The 16198-nt window shown below is 50.2% G+C and overlaps 1 protein-coding gene across 1 annotated transcript in view; it reads left to right on the forward strand.

The window, feature by feature from the left end:
• The first annotated feature begins 13438 nt into the window (after nt 1-13438).
• The window catches only part of LOC142557345 (uncharacterized), a 41728-nt gene continuing 38968 nt past the window's right edge, over nt 13439-16198 (forward strand). The window contains exon 1 of the mRNA XM_075669107.1: nt 13439-13666. Coding sequence (XP_075525222.1) covers nt 13604-13666 — 63 coding nt within the window. The 5' untranslated portion in view covers nt 13439-13603. The remainder of the gene's footprint in view (nt 13667-16198) is intronic.

The raw sequence follows: 16198 nt of genomic DNA on the forward strand, positions 1-16198 counted from the left end.
TGTTGATGCTGGATGCAGTTGTCTAAACGCCCTACTACGCGCTACTGCGCGCCAGATATAACTTCTTTTTCAGGCAGTCAAATTCCAATATAGTGTTGTGTGCTCTTATGGTTGGTTGATTGACTGATTTGTCACCAATATTGGTACATTCCACTGGTTACTACCAGCTCGGTTTGCAGCATCACATTATGGCTTTGCACCAATGCGCAGCCCCCTCGAGATGGGAGCCAGAAAAAGCTTGTCCCAGCCGAACGTGCAACAGAGCAATCGGAGTAGCCACTGGAACAAGTTCCTTTCGGACATGCTTTCGGATCTCAGTCGCGCTACCAGGTCGAAGGCGAAAGCGCTTTGAGCGCTCTGAGCTGGAGTACGGCGTTCTGAACGAATCGGACAAATGTGTTCTGATAGCTCGATTTCCACCAGTCGGATGTGACATACGCATCGGCGCCATTATTTTAGTGCCTGAAACATCGATTTCAACGCATGACACCCGTTTTTCTTTTTCTTCTGCTGCTGTCAAAAGCGCACGCCGTAGCATGCCAGCGTGCTTGTCTTTGTTACTTATTGACCCTTAACGTACGTTCCTGTGTGGCCTTGTCGCACTCAAGGCTCCATAGGTGCCGACTACGAGGCGTGGCTCCCGGTCCCCGGGCTTCCTCCGAAGCTTTCCGGGGGAGGGGCGGGGCAGGGACCCCACCAGCGATGCCGAAGCCTTACAGCTTCCCCTCCCCCTCTTAAAGTGTTATTACCAAGAGTTTCGTCACCCACGTCATTTGAGGTTTCTTTTGAGTGGCCTCGACCTTTTCACTTAAAATTTTGTGGTGGCTAAGAGCTTACTGCATCATTGTCAGCGCGGGCGTGCGCGGCTTGTAATTCATACTTGCGCTTTATTTCCGGAAATCCTGACAATAGGAGGACAAGCGCATTAGGAGCAACAGCGGCGGCTACGTCATCCGTATTTTCTCACTTTACCTTTAAAAAAAAATTCTGCTGTAAAGACCATGCACAGGCAATATATTTAAATATATACAAAGGACAAAGCTTATATTTTTTAAAGAGAAGGCGGCAGCCAAGTAACAATTCTTTCTGATCGTATGGGTAGCCTATGCTTAGAGAATGAATATGTTGCTGTATGTTCACCTGGCTTCAAATTGTTCTGCGTGCATTTTTTGACCCTGAAAAAAAAAAAAAACATGCAGACTTCAGTGACCCCTTCAGCAAAGTCTTTTATCGACGGCGCGTGAAATGCACACGAACGATATGTGTCTCAGTATTGCTTCTCTTTCGGCCAGGCAATGCTAATGACTCATGAAAAAAAGAAGAAAGAAAAGTCTTATAATATTTTACAACATCTATTAGGGGTGGAAATATCCCCAATGGCATGCAGAGGTCCTAAATATATAAAGAAATTTCACCTCAATGTTCGCGAAGCTGTTGCCGACGTTAGACGAAGCCCCACCGCCACAAGCGACGTACGTCAATTGTGCTCACGCATGCGCGCGCGGAAGTGCAGCATGTCTCCTCATTCTTCTAGGCCCTCCGCCAAGAGCAAGTGCATCATTGAATTAAATACGTTTAAAAGTAAATTGCGCCAGAAAAATGCATAAAATACGACTTGCGCACAAGGTTCAGACATGATCGCTTCGGATTGCTGTTCGAATATACGATAAAACATAAATATCTTACGCGGAACCGTTGTCAGATGGGAAGAGGACTTGGCACATTTGAAGGCGCCGCGTGCACGAGCTTTCATGTACTCATCAACCCAGCATCATTCGATACGTTGACCCCAGTTCCCCCCCTCAACCCGTGTTGACTGGGCGGGGGGCTTTGGTTCGGGCCAACGGTCCTTCCCGGACAAGGGGGCTGTTGTGGTGCGGCAACACTGAGTTACTGCACTCCACACACAAACAGCCACGTCGGTCTTACAGGGCACAAGCCTGACTGACCCTCGGACTGCCTCGACGCAAAAGAGGCCAACGGGTACAACCATGGAGAGCACCAAAGCCGTCCGCGGAGCAGCGCGACCAACCCTCGGGTGCGCCACCACCGGTTTCAGCTCTGGGTTCCACTGAGCTAAACAAAACCCCGTAGATCGACTGGCACACACGGCCGAGTCGAGCGACCTTAGGAGCATGCGTCATAACTTAATGGATAGCTTTCCACCTGACTCATCGAAAATCACGGCAGGACGGGCCCACACTTCGAGAAACTTCTTCTCGCCCAAGCGGTGCCGCTCCCGGGTGAGGTGGAACCAGACCTCCTTCCGTGCTTTCGCAAGCACTTCGTGAAGGCCCGGTGCCCCACCCCCGAAAACTGCCTCGCGGCGTGCCAACCAAACTTGGTAAGAGTACTCGGCCAGAAGAAGCACGAACTGGTTGACCGCCTGATTAGGCAAAGGGTGCAAAAATCGAACTGTCTGATGAGGAACGCCTGGGAGATTAAAAAGACTAGCAATCCTTCGGAGAAGAGCTGCGGGAAGGAAACATTGCGTAAAGGCATGAACCGAGTCCTCACGAACGCCTCAGAACGGGCACACCCCACGAGCCGGGACGGCTGTGAAGGGCCTGTAGCCCAACGGCAGGCACCCTCGCGCCAGGCGGTACATGAACGTAGCTCGCCTAGCGTCGAGAAAACTGGCCGTGATGAGCTTCCAGTTTGGCCTGTGAATGGACAGGTCATACATTTGGCAATGCGGGGGCAGACCTGGGGTGAGGATGTCTACTAATTCTTGGAGTGGAGTTCAAACTACGTCGATGTCGGGGCGAACCGTGCGAAGGCTTACCAAAAGAGTTGGCAGCCGCCGCATAAATGGTGGACGGGGTACCTGAGCGAGGAACACAGTGGGAAAATGTGCTCTGCGAAAACAAGCGGAGTCAGGTGCTAAGGAAAAAAAGAGGTAAAGCTTCGAGTCAGGAGCATATCCGAGTTAAGAGCGACCTGGGTCCATCTGCGTGACGTGTAGTGCAGTATAGCCACGATGCCCAGGTCGGGGATTCCGAGTCCTCCTTTATTCCTGGGCAACTTGAGCACCCGCCTAGCTGCACAGCCATTTGTACCCTTCCAGAGGAAGCGAGAGAGCACCATCTCCAATATAAGCTTGGTTCGGGTTGGAACAGGAGACACACACGCCACATACGTCAGGAACGAAAACAGAAGTAAGCGCAGGATTGTCGCTCGAGCAGTCAATGGGCATGACAGCGCGCTGAATTCCTGAGTCTTGGTATCAAGCTTCTCCTTAGCCTGTTGCCAGTTTTCAGGAGAGAGACCATCTGGTTCGAATTGGAAGCCTAGAATGCGAAGCCACGTTTTCACGGGGAGACCATGAATGGGGCTGCGGACTGTACGGAGTGGAGTTCAAGTACATGGCTGAACTTTTCGACCTATTCAACCTTGCACCGCTCACCCTGCAGTAACTGTCCATGACCTCCAAGACGCCGCAAGGGTCTAAGGGCCCCTGAGGCTGATCTAAGGGCCCCGGGTGCCAAACGACCTAGCTACGCCACTGCATATAAGGCCGGCACTTCAGTGAACAATTCTTCGAGGTCACACGAAGTTTTTTCTTCACGTGAAACTGTTATTAAACGTTATATATATATATATATATATATATATATATATATATATATATATATATATATATATATATATATATATAAAACGCATTTGTAGCGTCCAGCTGAGAAAGAGGGAGGTAGAGATGAACGAGGGAGCTTTAGAAATAGAAAAAGAATAAGATGATAGTCACCATTTAGAAACACCACTGCGCATGTCTCGACGGCTCCATGATCACCTAAACATCAAACGTATCAGAACTTGTTGCTGGGTGCTGGGCGAGTTGGTACATCTGTATGACAGCCTTAATTGAGGTCCCAAACTTGCTCGTGGAAATTATAGCCTAAAAAAAACTCGCAGTTTAGCCTGTAAGGCGAATGCACGATTGCGATAGCAAAGTATGAACTCGTAAACATTCGCTTAGAAGAAAAATTAACAATTATGATGCCACGCGCTCGAAGGCAAACATGAACACATCTCACTCGATGACCGCGGACACTCACTGTCAAAACGCTGGCGTGAGGAAGAGCGGCAGCAGCAGCGAGCGAATCGCCCTTCGTGCTGCCTGTCGCTTCAACGAGAGCTAAGCGTCGAGAACACAGCGCACACGAAGCTATCAGCCCTCGGCGAACCTAGACTCTGTACCCATCGCAAATCGCTTTGAAGATAGGAGCCCTACGGCCACGCTCAGTCACGCCATACGCAGCAGCCACCGTAGTCCTGACGACATCGTTTCTATTAAAATTCGTGAGGCATTTCGTAACCGCCTGCACGCGCATTTCACGCCTAAATAGTGTTCGAACTGCTCTCCAGTACCGTCGCTTCCCGAATTTACTTATTCATGATGTTCTCTCGTGTTTTTCTTTCTCCTTGTTGTAATTAGTTTCGTGTACACGTTTACCTCTGTTTGGATCCCACCGATGGCATCGGTTGTTGGGAACTCGGCGCTGACGCCCGTGGTTGTACCTGGGTCGCAAGCCCCAAGGGTAGCGTTGGCCTGGCGGCCTGGGGTACAACTGGAAGCATCCGAAGGTCCCGGCAAAGCATGAGTCGACTGGTAACAACAAAACAACTTGTTTATTTTAACATCGCAAAGAGTTGGCGGTCAGGTTGACCGAAGTAGAGAGACGGGAGAGCACTTTACTCAACAGAAGAAATCGGAGCCCTCCTTTTGGCGTCCGGGGGCAGCTGTTTTTATACTCTCGCAGTTGAGGGCAAGAAGGAACCCCTCAATAGACGAGCACGTGATTGTACAATGGGCTAATGGTGACGCACACTGTCGTAGCGCCGCCGGTCGGGCACAAAGACTGGGAGGAGAGGGTGACCCCTGCTGTCGCATCGCCTGGTTCGGGCACAATGACTGGAAGGAGAGGGTGACCCCTGCTGTCGCATCGCCTGGTTCGGGCACAATGGCACATACACTCACACACGCACATGAAGACACGTGGCATCGGAACATGCCTGGAAACGCCTGGAAACGCCTGGCGGGGAGCGTTGCGGCGACGCCGAACGGGCCAAAATGTCTGCCGCCCCGCCGCAGTCGCGCCGGCAAACCCGCGTGTCGCAGGCGAAACGCAACAGACCGCCCCGCCGGGGGAAGGAGATCCCGATGGACAGGGGACTGCATCCGCTGTCCGGAGGGATGTCGCTCGATGATGCTCATAACCGAAGTCGGGCGTCCCTCGACGTTTCTTGAGCGCAGCGCACAGAGAAGGCCTCGTTCTCTCGTTCAGGTTCGCACGGGACACTGCAAAGTGACTTCGGGAGAGTTCACATTTTTGTTCTCGTTCCCGGCAAGCGTTAGAACTACGCTGAAACTCAACCGCTCAGTCAGCAAGCACGGCACAACCCTCACTAAGCCCTGCCAGGCTCTTTCCCCTTTTTATACCACTGCCTAGTTCCTTACAGTAGTCTAGCATCACTCAGAACGCGTCCACAAATTGGAAAATTGCACTAGAAAGCATATCATCACTTTGAAACACTAAACAAAAGCAATATGTTAAAAAAAATCCTGCCTCAGGAAGAAAAACATCAGTAACCAACAATTTTGAGGCTGATTCCTACGTTAGGGGCTTCGACTTAAGCCATCGGCGTTACCGTTGAGACTCCCCTTTTTGTAACGCACCTCAAAGGAATATTGTTGTAAAGCGAGGCTCCAGCGCAGGAGGCGGCCATTTTTGGGGGAGATGGTCTGCAGCCATTGGAGAGGGCAGTGATCCGTCTCAATGATAAACCTCGAGCCGGCTAGATAGCATGACAATTTCTGAACGGCCCACACGAGACACGCACACTCTTTCTCGGTGGCGCTATACGCCTGCTCACGACTGGTCAGCTTACGACTAGCATACAGGACGGGGTGTTCTACTTCTCCATTTTCCCGTTGGCACAGTACAACGCCCATGCCTCGCTCACTAGCATCGCACTGAACAACGAACCCTTTTGTATAGTCTGGCGATCGTAGCACAGGCTGGTTTGTTAGGGCACTCTTTAGGGCGCTAAAAGCTCTTTCCTTTGTCTCGTCCCAGACGACTGTTTGAGGCTCTGTCTTTCTTAGAGCATCCGTCAGGGGAGCCGCGATATCAGAGTACCTAGGGATGTACCTCTGATAGTAGCCGGCGACACCCAAGAACGACCGAATATCGGTCTTGGTGCGCGGTTGCGGAAAGTCTCGCACAGCGGCCACTTTTATTTCAGAGGGGCGGCGACGACCCTGACCAATCACGTGACCGAGGTAGACAACCTCGGCCTGTGCTAACTGGCACTTCGGAGCCTTGACTGTCAAGCCCGCTTCGCGCAGGCGGGTTAGCACTGCCCGCAAGTGTGCCATATGCTCAGACCAGGATGCGGAGAATATCGCTACGTCGTCTAGATACGGTAAAGCGAATTCTTGCTGTCCCCGCAACACTTTATCCATGAGGCTTGAAAAACAGTATGGCGCGTTCTTCAAACCAAAACTCAACACTTTAGGACGGAATGTTCCCATTGGTGAAATGAACGCCGCATACCTACTAGCCTCTTCTGTAAGTGGAACCTGCCAATAACCCCTGACAAGATCGAGGGTGGAAATAAACTGAGCGCTACTAACTTTCTCAAGGCGCTCCTCGATGTTAGGGATCGGATAAATTTGATCCTTAGTGATGGAATTAAGCCTGCGGTAGTCGACGCAAGGACGAGGTTCCTTGCCCGGTACCTCAACTAAAATCAAAGGGGAGGTATAATCACTCTCACCTGCCTCAATAACACCGAGCTGTAGCATTTTCTTTACCTCAGCCTCCATAATATCGCTCTGGCGGGGTGACACCCGATACGCCTTGGATCGTACTGGCTCTGGGAAGGTAAGTTCTATATCATGAGTAAGTACAGAAGTCCTACCAGGCCTCTCAGAGAACAGACCTTGAAACTCTTGTAATAGCCGGTGTAGTTCGGTTTTCTGCTCGGGCGACAGCGGTGCTTTACTGATAAGGTCACTAATGACTTGACCGGTGTCTTCCCTGTTCGTCACTGAGCCTAGTCCCGGAAGCTCGACCGGAAGCTCTTCAGGAACGTTTACCATCATGCACACCACTGCTTCCCGTTGTTTATAGGGTTTGAGCAGATTACAGTGGTAAACTTGCTGTGCTTTCCGCTTTCCTGGCAGACTTACCACGTAGTTAACGTCCGACAGTTTCTGAACAATTCGTGCTAGGCCCTCCCACTGCACGTCTAGTTTGTTGTTTAGCGATGTGCGCAATATCATGACCTCATCGCCCACCTCAAAACGACGGGCCCTGGCTGTCCGATCATAATAAACCTTGGCCCTCTGCTGGGCCTTTGCCATTGCTTCACCTGACAACTCCTGTGCCCTTCTTAAGCGTTCGAGGAGCTTAAGCACGTACTCCACCACGACTGGGTCGTCGCCCCTACCTTCCCACGATTCTCGAAGCATGCGAAGCGGAGACCGAAGCGAGCGACCGTACACCAGTTCAGCTGGCGAAAACCCCGTAGCTGCATGCGGCGCGGTTCTTAATGCAAACATCACCCCAGGCAGACACAGCTCCCAGTCAGTTTGATGTTCAAAACACAAGGCTCTCAACACGCGCTTCATGACGGAGTGGAGCTTCTCAACGGAATTCGACTGTGGGTGGTACACTGAGCTGTGTAACAGCTTTACCCCACACCTTTCGAGAAAAGTTGTCGTCAAAGCGCTAGTAAACACTGTGCCCTGATCTGATTGGATTTCTGCAGGAAAACCAACTCGCGCAAATATGGACAGTAGTGCATTGACTATCTCAACTGAGCTGAGTTCTTTAAGCGGCACTGCTTCAGGGAACTTTGTCGCTGGGCAGATCACAGTCAAAATGTGTCTGTACCCCGTGGCTGTTACCGGCAGAGGTCCCACTGTATCAATAACGAGCCGTCTAAAAGGCTCCGTAATGATAGGTACCAATTTCAACGGCGCCCTTGATTTGTCCCCTGGTTTGCCCACCCGCTGACAAGTGTCACATGTCCTCAGGAAATGGTCTGCGTCCCGAAAACACCCTGGCCAATAGTACTCTTGCAACAGACGGTCCTTAGTTTTCTTAACTCCAAGGTGTCCGGACCACGAACCCCCGTGCGTCAAGCGCAGTGGCGTAGCAACCGGGGGGGCCGGGGGGCCGTGGGCCCCGGGTGCACGGGGCCAATAGGGGGGGGGGGGTGTCATATACGTCTGAAGACACCCGAAAATTGTCGATATCCGCGCCTTCCTCGACTACACCCGCGGGGAGGGGGGTGACAGAAGAGCTAAGGGCCCCGGGTGCCAGACAACCTAGCTACGCCACTGGTCAAGCGCAACAGATCCTGACGATAGCATTGAGGCACGATCAGCTGATCGAACTCCACTCCTCTGCGGTCTAGATACTTCCGGTACAGGACTCCACCTCTTTCCACAAAACGAGCATTTTTCTTGGCGATACCTTCCTTGACATTGCAGCGTATGTTTTCTAGGCTGCCATCCTTCTTTTGCTCGGCTATCAAAGCCGACCGGCTGACTTTTAGCAACCTATCAAGTCCGTCTGACGTAGGCGCGATGAGCAAATCAGTAGATAGCTCTTCTAACTTTCCCGCATCGGGATTTTCCTCTCCGGTATCTGGTGCCTTTAACGTTACAGACTCAAGTTTATTCAGTTCGGGCGTGCTCTGAATATCAGCTTGCTGCGCCTCTGACCCTCTTTCGTTGTTTGATAACGTCGGCCCCGCAACTACCGCCTTTGCAGCGAGCTCCCGAACCTTCGATCTGGTTAAGGCCTGAACACTAGCTTCACCAAACAAAAGCCCCTTCTCGCGCAGGAGGTGATCGGACCTGTTTGAAAATAGGTACGGGTACTGGGGTGGCAGCATAGATGACACTGCCGCCTCCGTCTCAAGCGCTCCGAAAGGTCCTTCAATAAGCACCTTTGCTACTGGCAGACACACGCTATGAATTTCCACGGCTTGCTTGATCCATGCGCACTCGCCCGTGAACATATGGGGTTCTACGTAAGACGGGTGAACTACATCCATCGTAGCTGCGGAATCGCGAAGCACTCGGCACTCTTTCCCGTTCACGAGGAGGTCTCGCATGTAAGGCTCGAGAAGCTTCATGTTCTCGTCAGTGCTGCCTATTGAAAAAAACACAACTTTTGGTGTTGTTTCCGGACACTGCGCCGAAAAGTGACCCGGCTTCTGGCACGTATAACAAACGCGCGCTTGCCTCATCTCGAACCGCTTTCTGCGTTCGGCTTCGGCTGCCGCCGTCTCCTTAGGTTCGGTCGCACTGCTTCCACTCGCATCCGCACTACGCGTGTTCCCCTTTGCTCTCATGGGTGTGAACTTCGGCCTCTCAAACTTCAAGCCAAATTCACCCTTTTGACCGTCCTTAGCTCCGCGAGCCCGACGCGTCACAAACTCCTCGGCTAGCTCAGCGGCTTTAGCCACCGTACAAACGTCTGGCCTATCCAAGACCCAGTATCGCACGTTATCCGGTAACCGACTATAAAACTGTTCTAGCCCGAAGCACTGCAGAACTTTATCGTGGTCACCAAACGCTTTCTCTTCTTTGAGCCACTCCTGCATGTTCGACATAAGCCTATACGCAAACTCTGTATATGACTCACTTTTGCCTTTCTCATTTTCCCGAAACTTCCGACGGAACGCCTCCGCAGACAGCCGGTACTTTTTTAGAAGACTCGATTTCACTGTGTCGAAATCCTCTGCCTCCTCCCTATCCAAGCGAGCGACTACGTCGGCCGCCTCGCCGGGTAACAAAGTGAGCAAGCGCTGTGGCCACGTTTCCCGAGAGAACCCCTGCTTCTCGCACGTTCGCTCAAAGTTAACCAGGAACAAACCAATGTCCTCTCCAAGCTTAAACGGCCGCATCAGGTCAGTCATTTTGAACAATACGCGTTCTCCTGCACCGTGTGCCTGACTTCCATTACGAGCGCGTTCGATCTCTATCTCGAGACGCTTCATTTCCAAAGCGTGTTGACGGTCGCGCTCTTGTTGCTCTCGCTCTTTCTGTTCTTTACGTTCACGCTCTTCTTTTTCTTTCTGTTCTTTAAGTTCGCGCTCCTGTTTCTCTTTTTGCTCCTTAAGTTCGCGCTCCTGTCTTTTTGCAGTCTCCCTCTCCTCAATGGTCTCAAGGCATTCCGACAGCTCGTCATCCTCAGCCTCTAACTCAAGAATAGCCTTTAGCAGTTCCGGTTTTCTGAGTTTGTCTGAGACATCCAGACCCAACTCTCTTGCAAGCTCCAACAATTTCGGTTTGCGCAACGACTTCAAATCCATGACTGCTCTGAATGCTGCTTTCTCTACTGCCTATTATTGTCTTGCCGCAAACTAACCCGGCAGCAACGACAACCACAACTACCAGCTCTGTTTCTGACACTAACAAAAGCCTGGCAAAAGCTCAGAAGAAGAAAGTCCCGCACTCACCAAACCTCGCAGCCAAGAGTCCAGCGCAGTCGTTCCGCTGCAGGCAACCAGTCATCACACAGGGCTCGTTGCACTGCTCCCGGATCGTCGTTGAGCTGCTCAGCATACAGTCAACTGCATCTCTTCGCTGCTGGCCTCCGTTGTCGCGATCTCACCGCTGGCAGACAGTTGTTTGGAGTCGGAGGCGATCTCACCGCTGCCAACCAGATGTTTGGATCCCACCGATGGCATCGGTTGTTGGGAACTCGGCGCTGACGCCCGTGGTTGTACCTGGGTCGCAAGCCCCAAGGGTAGCGTTGGCCTGGCGGCCTGGGGTACAACTGGAAGCATCCGAAGGTCCCGGCAAAGCATGAGTCGACTGGTAACAACAAAACAACTTGTTTATTTTAACATCGCAAAGAGTTGGCGGTCAGGTTGACCGAAGTAGAGAGACGGGAGAGCACTTTACTCAACAGAAGAAATCGGAGCCCTCCTTTTGGCGTCCGGGGGCAGCTGTTTTTATACTCTCGCAGTTGAGGGCAAGAAGGAACCCCTCAATAGACGAGCACGTGATTGTACAATGGGCTAATGGTGACGCACACTGTCGTAGCGCCGCCGGTCGGGCACAAAGACTGGGCGGAGAGGGTGACCCCTGCTGTCGCATCGCCTGGTTCGGGCACAATGGCACATACACTCACACACGCACATGAAGACACGTGGCATCGGAACATGCCTGGAAACGCCTGGAAACGCCTGGCGGGGAGCGTTGCGGCGACGCCGAACGGGCCAAAATGTCTGCCGCCCCGCCGCAGTCGCGCCGGCAAACCCGCGTGTCGCAGGCGAAACGCAACACCTCGTTCCGATCTCGTTATTTGTATTGTTTGAGCGTGGACATTGTGTATACAATCGGCTTTTTACATTACGCAGTGCTTTCGCGCATGTTACCACTGTATACTAATAGTGTCACAAACTTTCCCTGTATATATGTATTTTTTCTTGTAGTTGGCCACCGCATGCATTGTTAGTCATGTGTGCTCATATGAGTAACCTGTAAGGCATTGCGAATAAATAAATAAGCAGTCATTTTTAGAGATGAAAACGCATGAATTTCCGCAGGATGTAACATCACTTTTCTTTCTTCGAAAGTTGGGATTATTAAATCTGTAAACATTAATGGTGTTTGTTTTTCTGAGACGTTAGTGCGGGAAATTCCCGTGAATTAAATATTACAAAAATAAAGCCACATTACTGACATATTAAACAGAAATCGCTATTTACTACCGCAATCCGCGAAATTATTAACGTACAAATCTTTTCTTTTCATTTTTATTTAAATTATTTTTCTTTCCCATTTAAGTTATAGGGCACGATCACACAGACAAATGCTGTGAGGCTCAGAAAAGCTCAAAAAAGAATTCTGTGGGTAATTGCAAACCTCGCTGAATGCGAGCCTACGTCGCGCTTGTTCAAGAGATAAAAAGCGTAGTAAAGTTTAATGATCTGTACCGGTATAGCCTAGCACGAGCGTATTCTTCTAAGTGTTAAGCAAAGGAACGTCTTGTTTAGTGAAATTGCGAATTTAAAAAGGAGTACTTCCACCTGTGAGGCACGGTGGATCGAACTTTGGAAAGTTCCGACTTGCCGTTCCACTTTTGGATTGGAATCCCCGAACAATAATTTGCCGTGCTTATTAAATGAATTTCATATAACAGGTATAGATATTTCACTCTTTAAGCTATCTGATTTGACTGCATTATTTATTATGGAATTAATTTAGTTACGTTTATACCAATTGGGTGGAGTGCTGTATTAAAATACTTTTATGTGATATCCCGTATTATCTTTTTTGTTTGTTTACAGTGTTAAAACAATGTTAAACTTGTAACCTCATGTTGTTATTGTCATTGCTTGGTTCTTGATAAACTTGCACTGCATGCAGTACAAGTTTATGCGTTTACCAATGTACATCTGTCAGCGGTGTTTATCGTATGTTAATCTCTATTGTATGTGTTAGCATGATGTGTCTTATTTACGCCTTTATTGTCTTGTCCTTTTTCTATTGTTAGTTCTTTTTTCATCGCATGTGTGTGTTTTTGCTTCGCTGTCATATGCTGTCAGGGGGTTGATGGTTCTCAAGCCGTCTCCCCGCGGCTTTTCCCTCACATTCTTGCATTGTTCAATGAGAAATAAAGCTTCATTCATTCATTCATTCATTCATTCAAATAAATAAATAAATAAATACGTGAATTCTCCTTCGAAACGAAGTGTGGTGACAGGTACCATCCCATACGCCATCGGCCATGATCACACCATCCTGTGGCCACGTACCGCTTTTCGTTCGACGTCACTCCGGTTATTCTCTACTTACTGTTTTTATACAGTAGGGCATAGTGAAGAGTGACGGCATAGTTTCCGTTTACGTGGCCAGAGACCGACCGCGTGATCCCACAAACGTGGCCAGCCGGCGACCGTCACACTCTAAAAAAAGTTTACACCCTTTGAATCGTATCTTGCCACACAACAATAAACGCCGTCTATCTTGTCCACATTTCCTTTCTTCAGCGCTGCGAGCCCGGTACTTCCCAATAACGAACGGCATGCGCGTTATCAGCATGGCATAGCATTGCCGACAGGAAAGTAGCGGGCGCGGCGTTTTCAAGAAAGGAAAAGCAAGCAAGACAAATGACGATTATTGTTGTGTGGCAGATTTACACCCCAAAGGGTGTAAACGTTTTCGAGATTGCAGACCCGACCACGAGAAAGAGGTTAACCAGCGCCACCTTACGGCGCGCTCAAACTATCGCACTCCAGCAGATTCCGCCGCGATTCGTCTGCAACAGCAGCAGCAGCAGACGAACAAGCCAGCGCAGAGAGATCGCATAAGAGAACATCGAGGTCACGTGCCGCCACCTGGCGGCGGCGGCGACGAGCGCGCGCGCGCGCCCGTCGTCGTAGTCTGCGACGGGCCCGCCGGCAAATCGATCGGGGCCAGGCGGGCGCCAGCCAGAATGGCGACGTCTAGATCCCGCCGCCGGCCAGCGGCGGCGACTACGACGCGCAGGTAAGGGGAGAGCGTCGGGGTTCCGCTGGGCGGTTTGGTGGTGCCCGGACCCGTCTGCAACGACGGCTGCCTCAGGCCATGGCGGCCACGCCAACCACCACCAGCTGCTGGGGATGCTTCCGATGGCGCCAGCTGCAGCAGGTGAGAACGAAAGAAGAACCCGTTAGGTAATCTCTTTTCCCCTTTCTTTCCCTTCTTTAAAAAAAAAAAAAACGTAAGCCGGGCTTCCCTTCGCCGAAACCCGGGCTAACTATCGTGGCGTACAGTCTGGGATAACGTACGCGGCTCGAAAGATAAAAGCAAGACTGTTCTCGCGTCGCTGTCCGTGCAGACGTACAATCCGCACGTACGCACGCCGGGAATAAAGTCGCGAAACCGAAATAACTCGGGAACGAAAACCCCCCTTTCGGGAGCTAAATGAAGCGCCGCGTATGCGTCCCTAATCGTCCCGGTACGGGACGCGAGATTCGTCTCTCGTTCGATCGCGTACTAAGCGAGATCGCTGTGCTCTCCGAGGACTGGCAAACGAGTACGATGCGAGTGGTGCGGTATGCAGTGCGTTCTGCCGTAAATTGCAAGCGCGCCCGCCTGTGTGTCGAGTTTGCTTCGGCCGTCGTGCTCCCGTGTTTCGCAGCGAAGGCCGCTTTAGTACTGCGTAATTCTCAACGATCTGGTAAAAAAAAAAATAAAGAAAGGAAGAAAGACTCGTAGGTGTCCATCCTGGTGTTAAGAGCGCAGAACGTAGACGGGGACACGAATCGGGAAGACGACACCACGATGCTACAAACTGGTAGCATTATCAAGATTGGCTCATTCGTGCATTTGATTACCCCGCCTCTGGGAGGATTGGTCGGTATTAGAAACGCCATTGAAAAAAAAAAAAGAAGAACATTCGCGAAGACACATACCGTGAACTGCTATCAATATCGCCCCTTCACGCCGCCTCTCATTACGCTATCTCCGGGATTGGTCTGTTTTTACTTTGCATCGACACGAACAACGAAGCTAAGACATTGAAAAAAAAAAAGAGAACCTTGAGGAGAATCATCAGTCTAAATGTTACTGGTGTTACGCTGCGCGGGATATCCGGTCTCTTTCACTACGGGGGACAACGTTGTCTCTGCATATCGTGGTGCGGGAAGCGCTTCGGCGTAACAAGGACCACTTGAATCACTCCGTTCTGTCCAAGAAGGAGCGAGCCCCTTTCCGAGAGCGGCTCGACGAATATTACTTTTGCCGACCACGGAACGTGGCGTGTGTTTCCCGATCGCACCAAACTTCGTAGCTGTACATCCTGTTCAAACCGGAAGACGTGTAGCTCAGGGATTGCATGCGCGCTTTTCAGGTGGCTTTTTTTTTATTATTGACGGGTACATTACGAACCCGAATCCATTGTTCATTTAAATAGCACGGTAAGTTGCAAAAGGTCCGCTAGGTTCCTTGTCGCAAAAAAAAGAAAGGAAAAAAAAGAAAGGAACAACATTACACGCAAGTTTTTCTTCTTCTTTGCATAAGCACATAGGCAGAGGTGTAACGTCGTGTGGGAGGTTGGCATGTTGATGGTGCATCCTGAACTTTTGCGCGATCTCGCGGTATTGTATTCTAAACGCCCTTCACTTGTGCTTTCCGTCACCTGCGAGAAAAGCGAAAAAAGGAAAAGAACGGTCTAGGTCAAATTCGTATGGGTGTACAAATAGTAGCATCCTTCGACACCGAATTGCACACGAATCGAATAGCGCCAGAAGCGAATAGAACCGAATATCGAATAATTTTCGAATAGCTTTCGAATAATGAGCAGCTCTTTTCAACATTGTTATAAAAAAAGATGTTCACATCCTAGCATAATCCAGCCGCTGGCCCGTTTCTGTCATTAAATTGCATGGTACGAAGTGTTGTTTATTAAGAGAATACAAATGGAGCATTAGAAACAATTAAGTCCACTCGCGTACTCGGGACTCATTGAGTAAACACGGATGTTTAACCGGAAAAGTCTGACGCCCTGAGCGACGTAGCGGGGTATACACTACGCAGATCCTCGTGTCTCATGTCCTATGGCCGCCGGAATTAACTTTCTTTTTTTTGCACATTTGCTCCAATTTTATGCTTCATTGCGCGCAGTTGGCGATTTAAAATATTCGAAACACATTCGAAATGTGCGCGTGTTTACGAATAGCCACTATTCGATTCAAATGGAGGCAATGATTTGATTAGTTAGTCGAAAGCTTCGAGTATTCGCACACCCCCAATCAAATCGGTGTAACTTACGCCGAAAACCGAGGGCTCGAATATGATTGAACCACTTCCGTACGGTTCCTCACGCATCTGATTATATCCGGGACGAATATTTTACGCACTCGCTCCCCAAGTTAACATTAAAGAAGAAAAAAAATAACGGACAATGTTCATTATAGTGTACAAGAAGTCTGACGGACGGCGTACACGTGGCAGCAGAAGACAAGCAACGAAGGAATCCGTTTGCTGAAAAACAAAACTGCGCGTAGGGGGCAGTAGTTATTGCCCTTGCCTCAAATTGCTTCTCGACGTCGCACGCACACATTCTCCGCACGCATGCTCAAAAGAAACAGCAACAACCACAAAAGAAAGCACGATACAAATTACTATTCTGAAAGCTTTATTCGCAGAGTGCGAGAACCTTTATAGCGCTGGCAGCGG

The sequence above is a fragment of the Dermacentor variabilis genome, chromosome 9, assembly GCF_050947875.1.
Source record: "Dermacentor variabilis isolate Ectoservices chromosome 9, ASM5094787v1, whole genome shotgun sequence".
NCBI lineage: Eukaryota > Metazoa > Arthropoda > Arachnida > Ixodida > Ixodidae > Dermacentor > Dermacentor variabilis.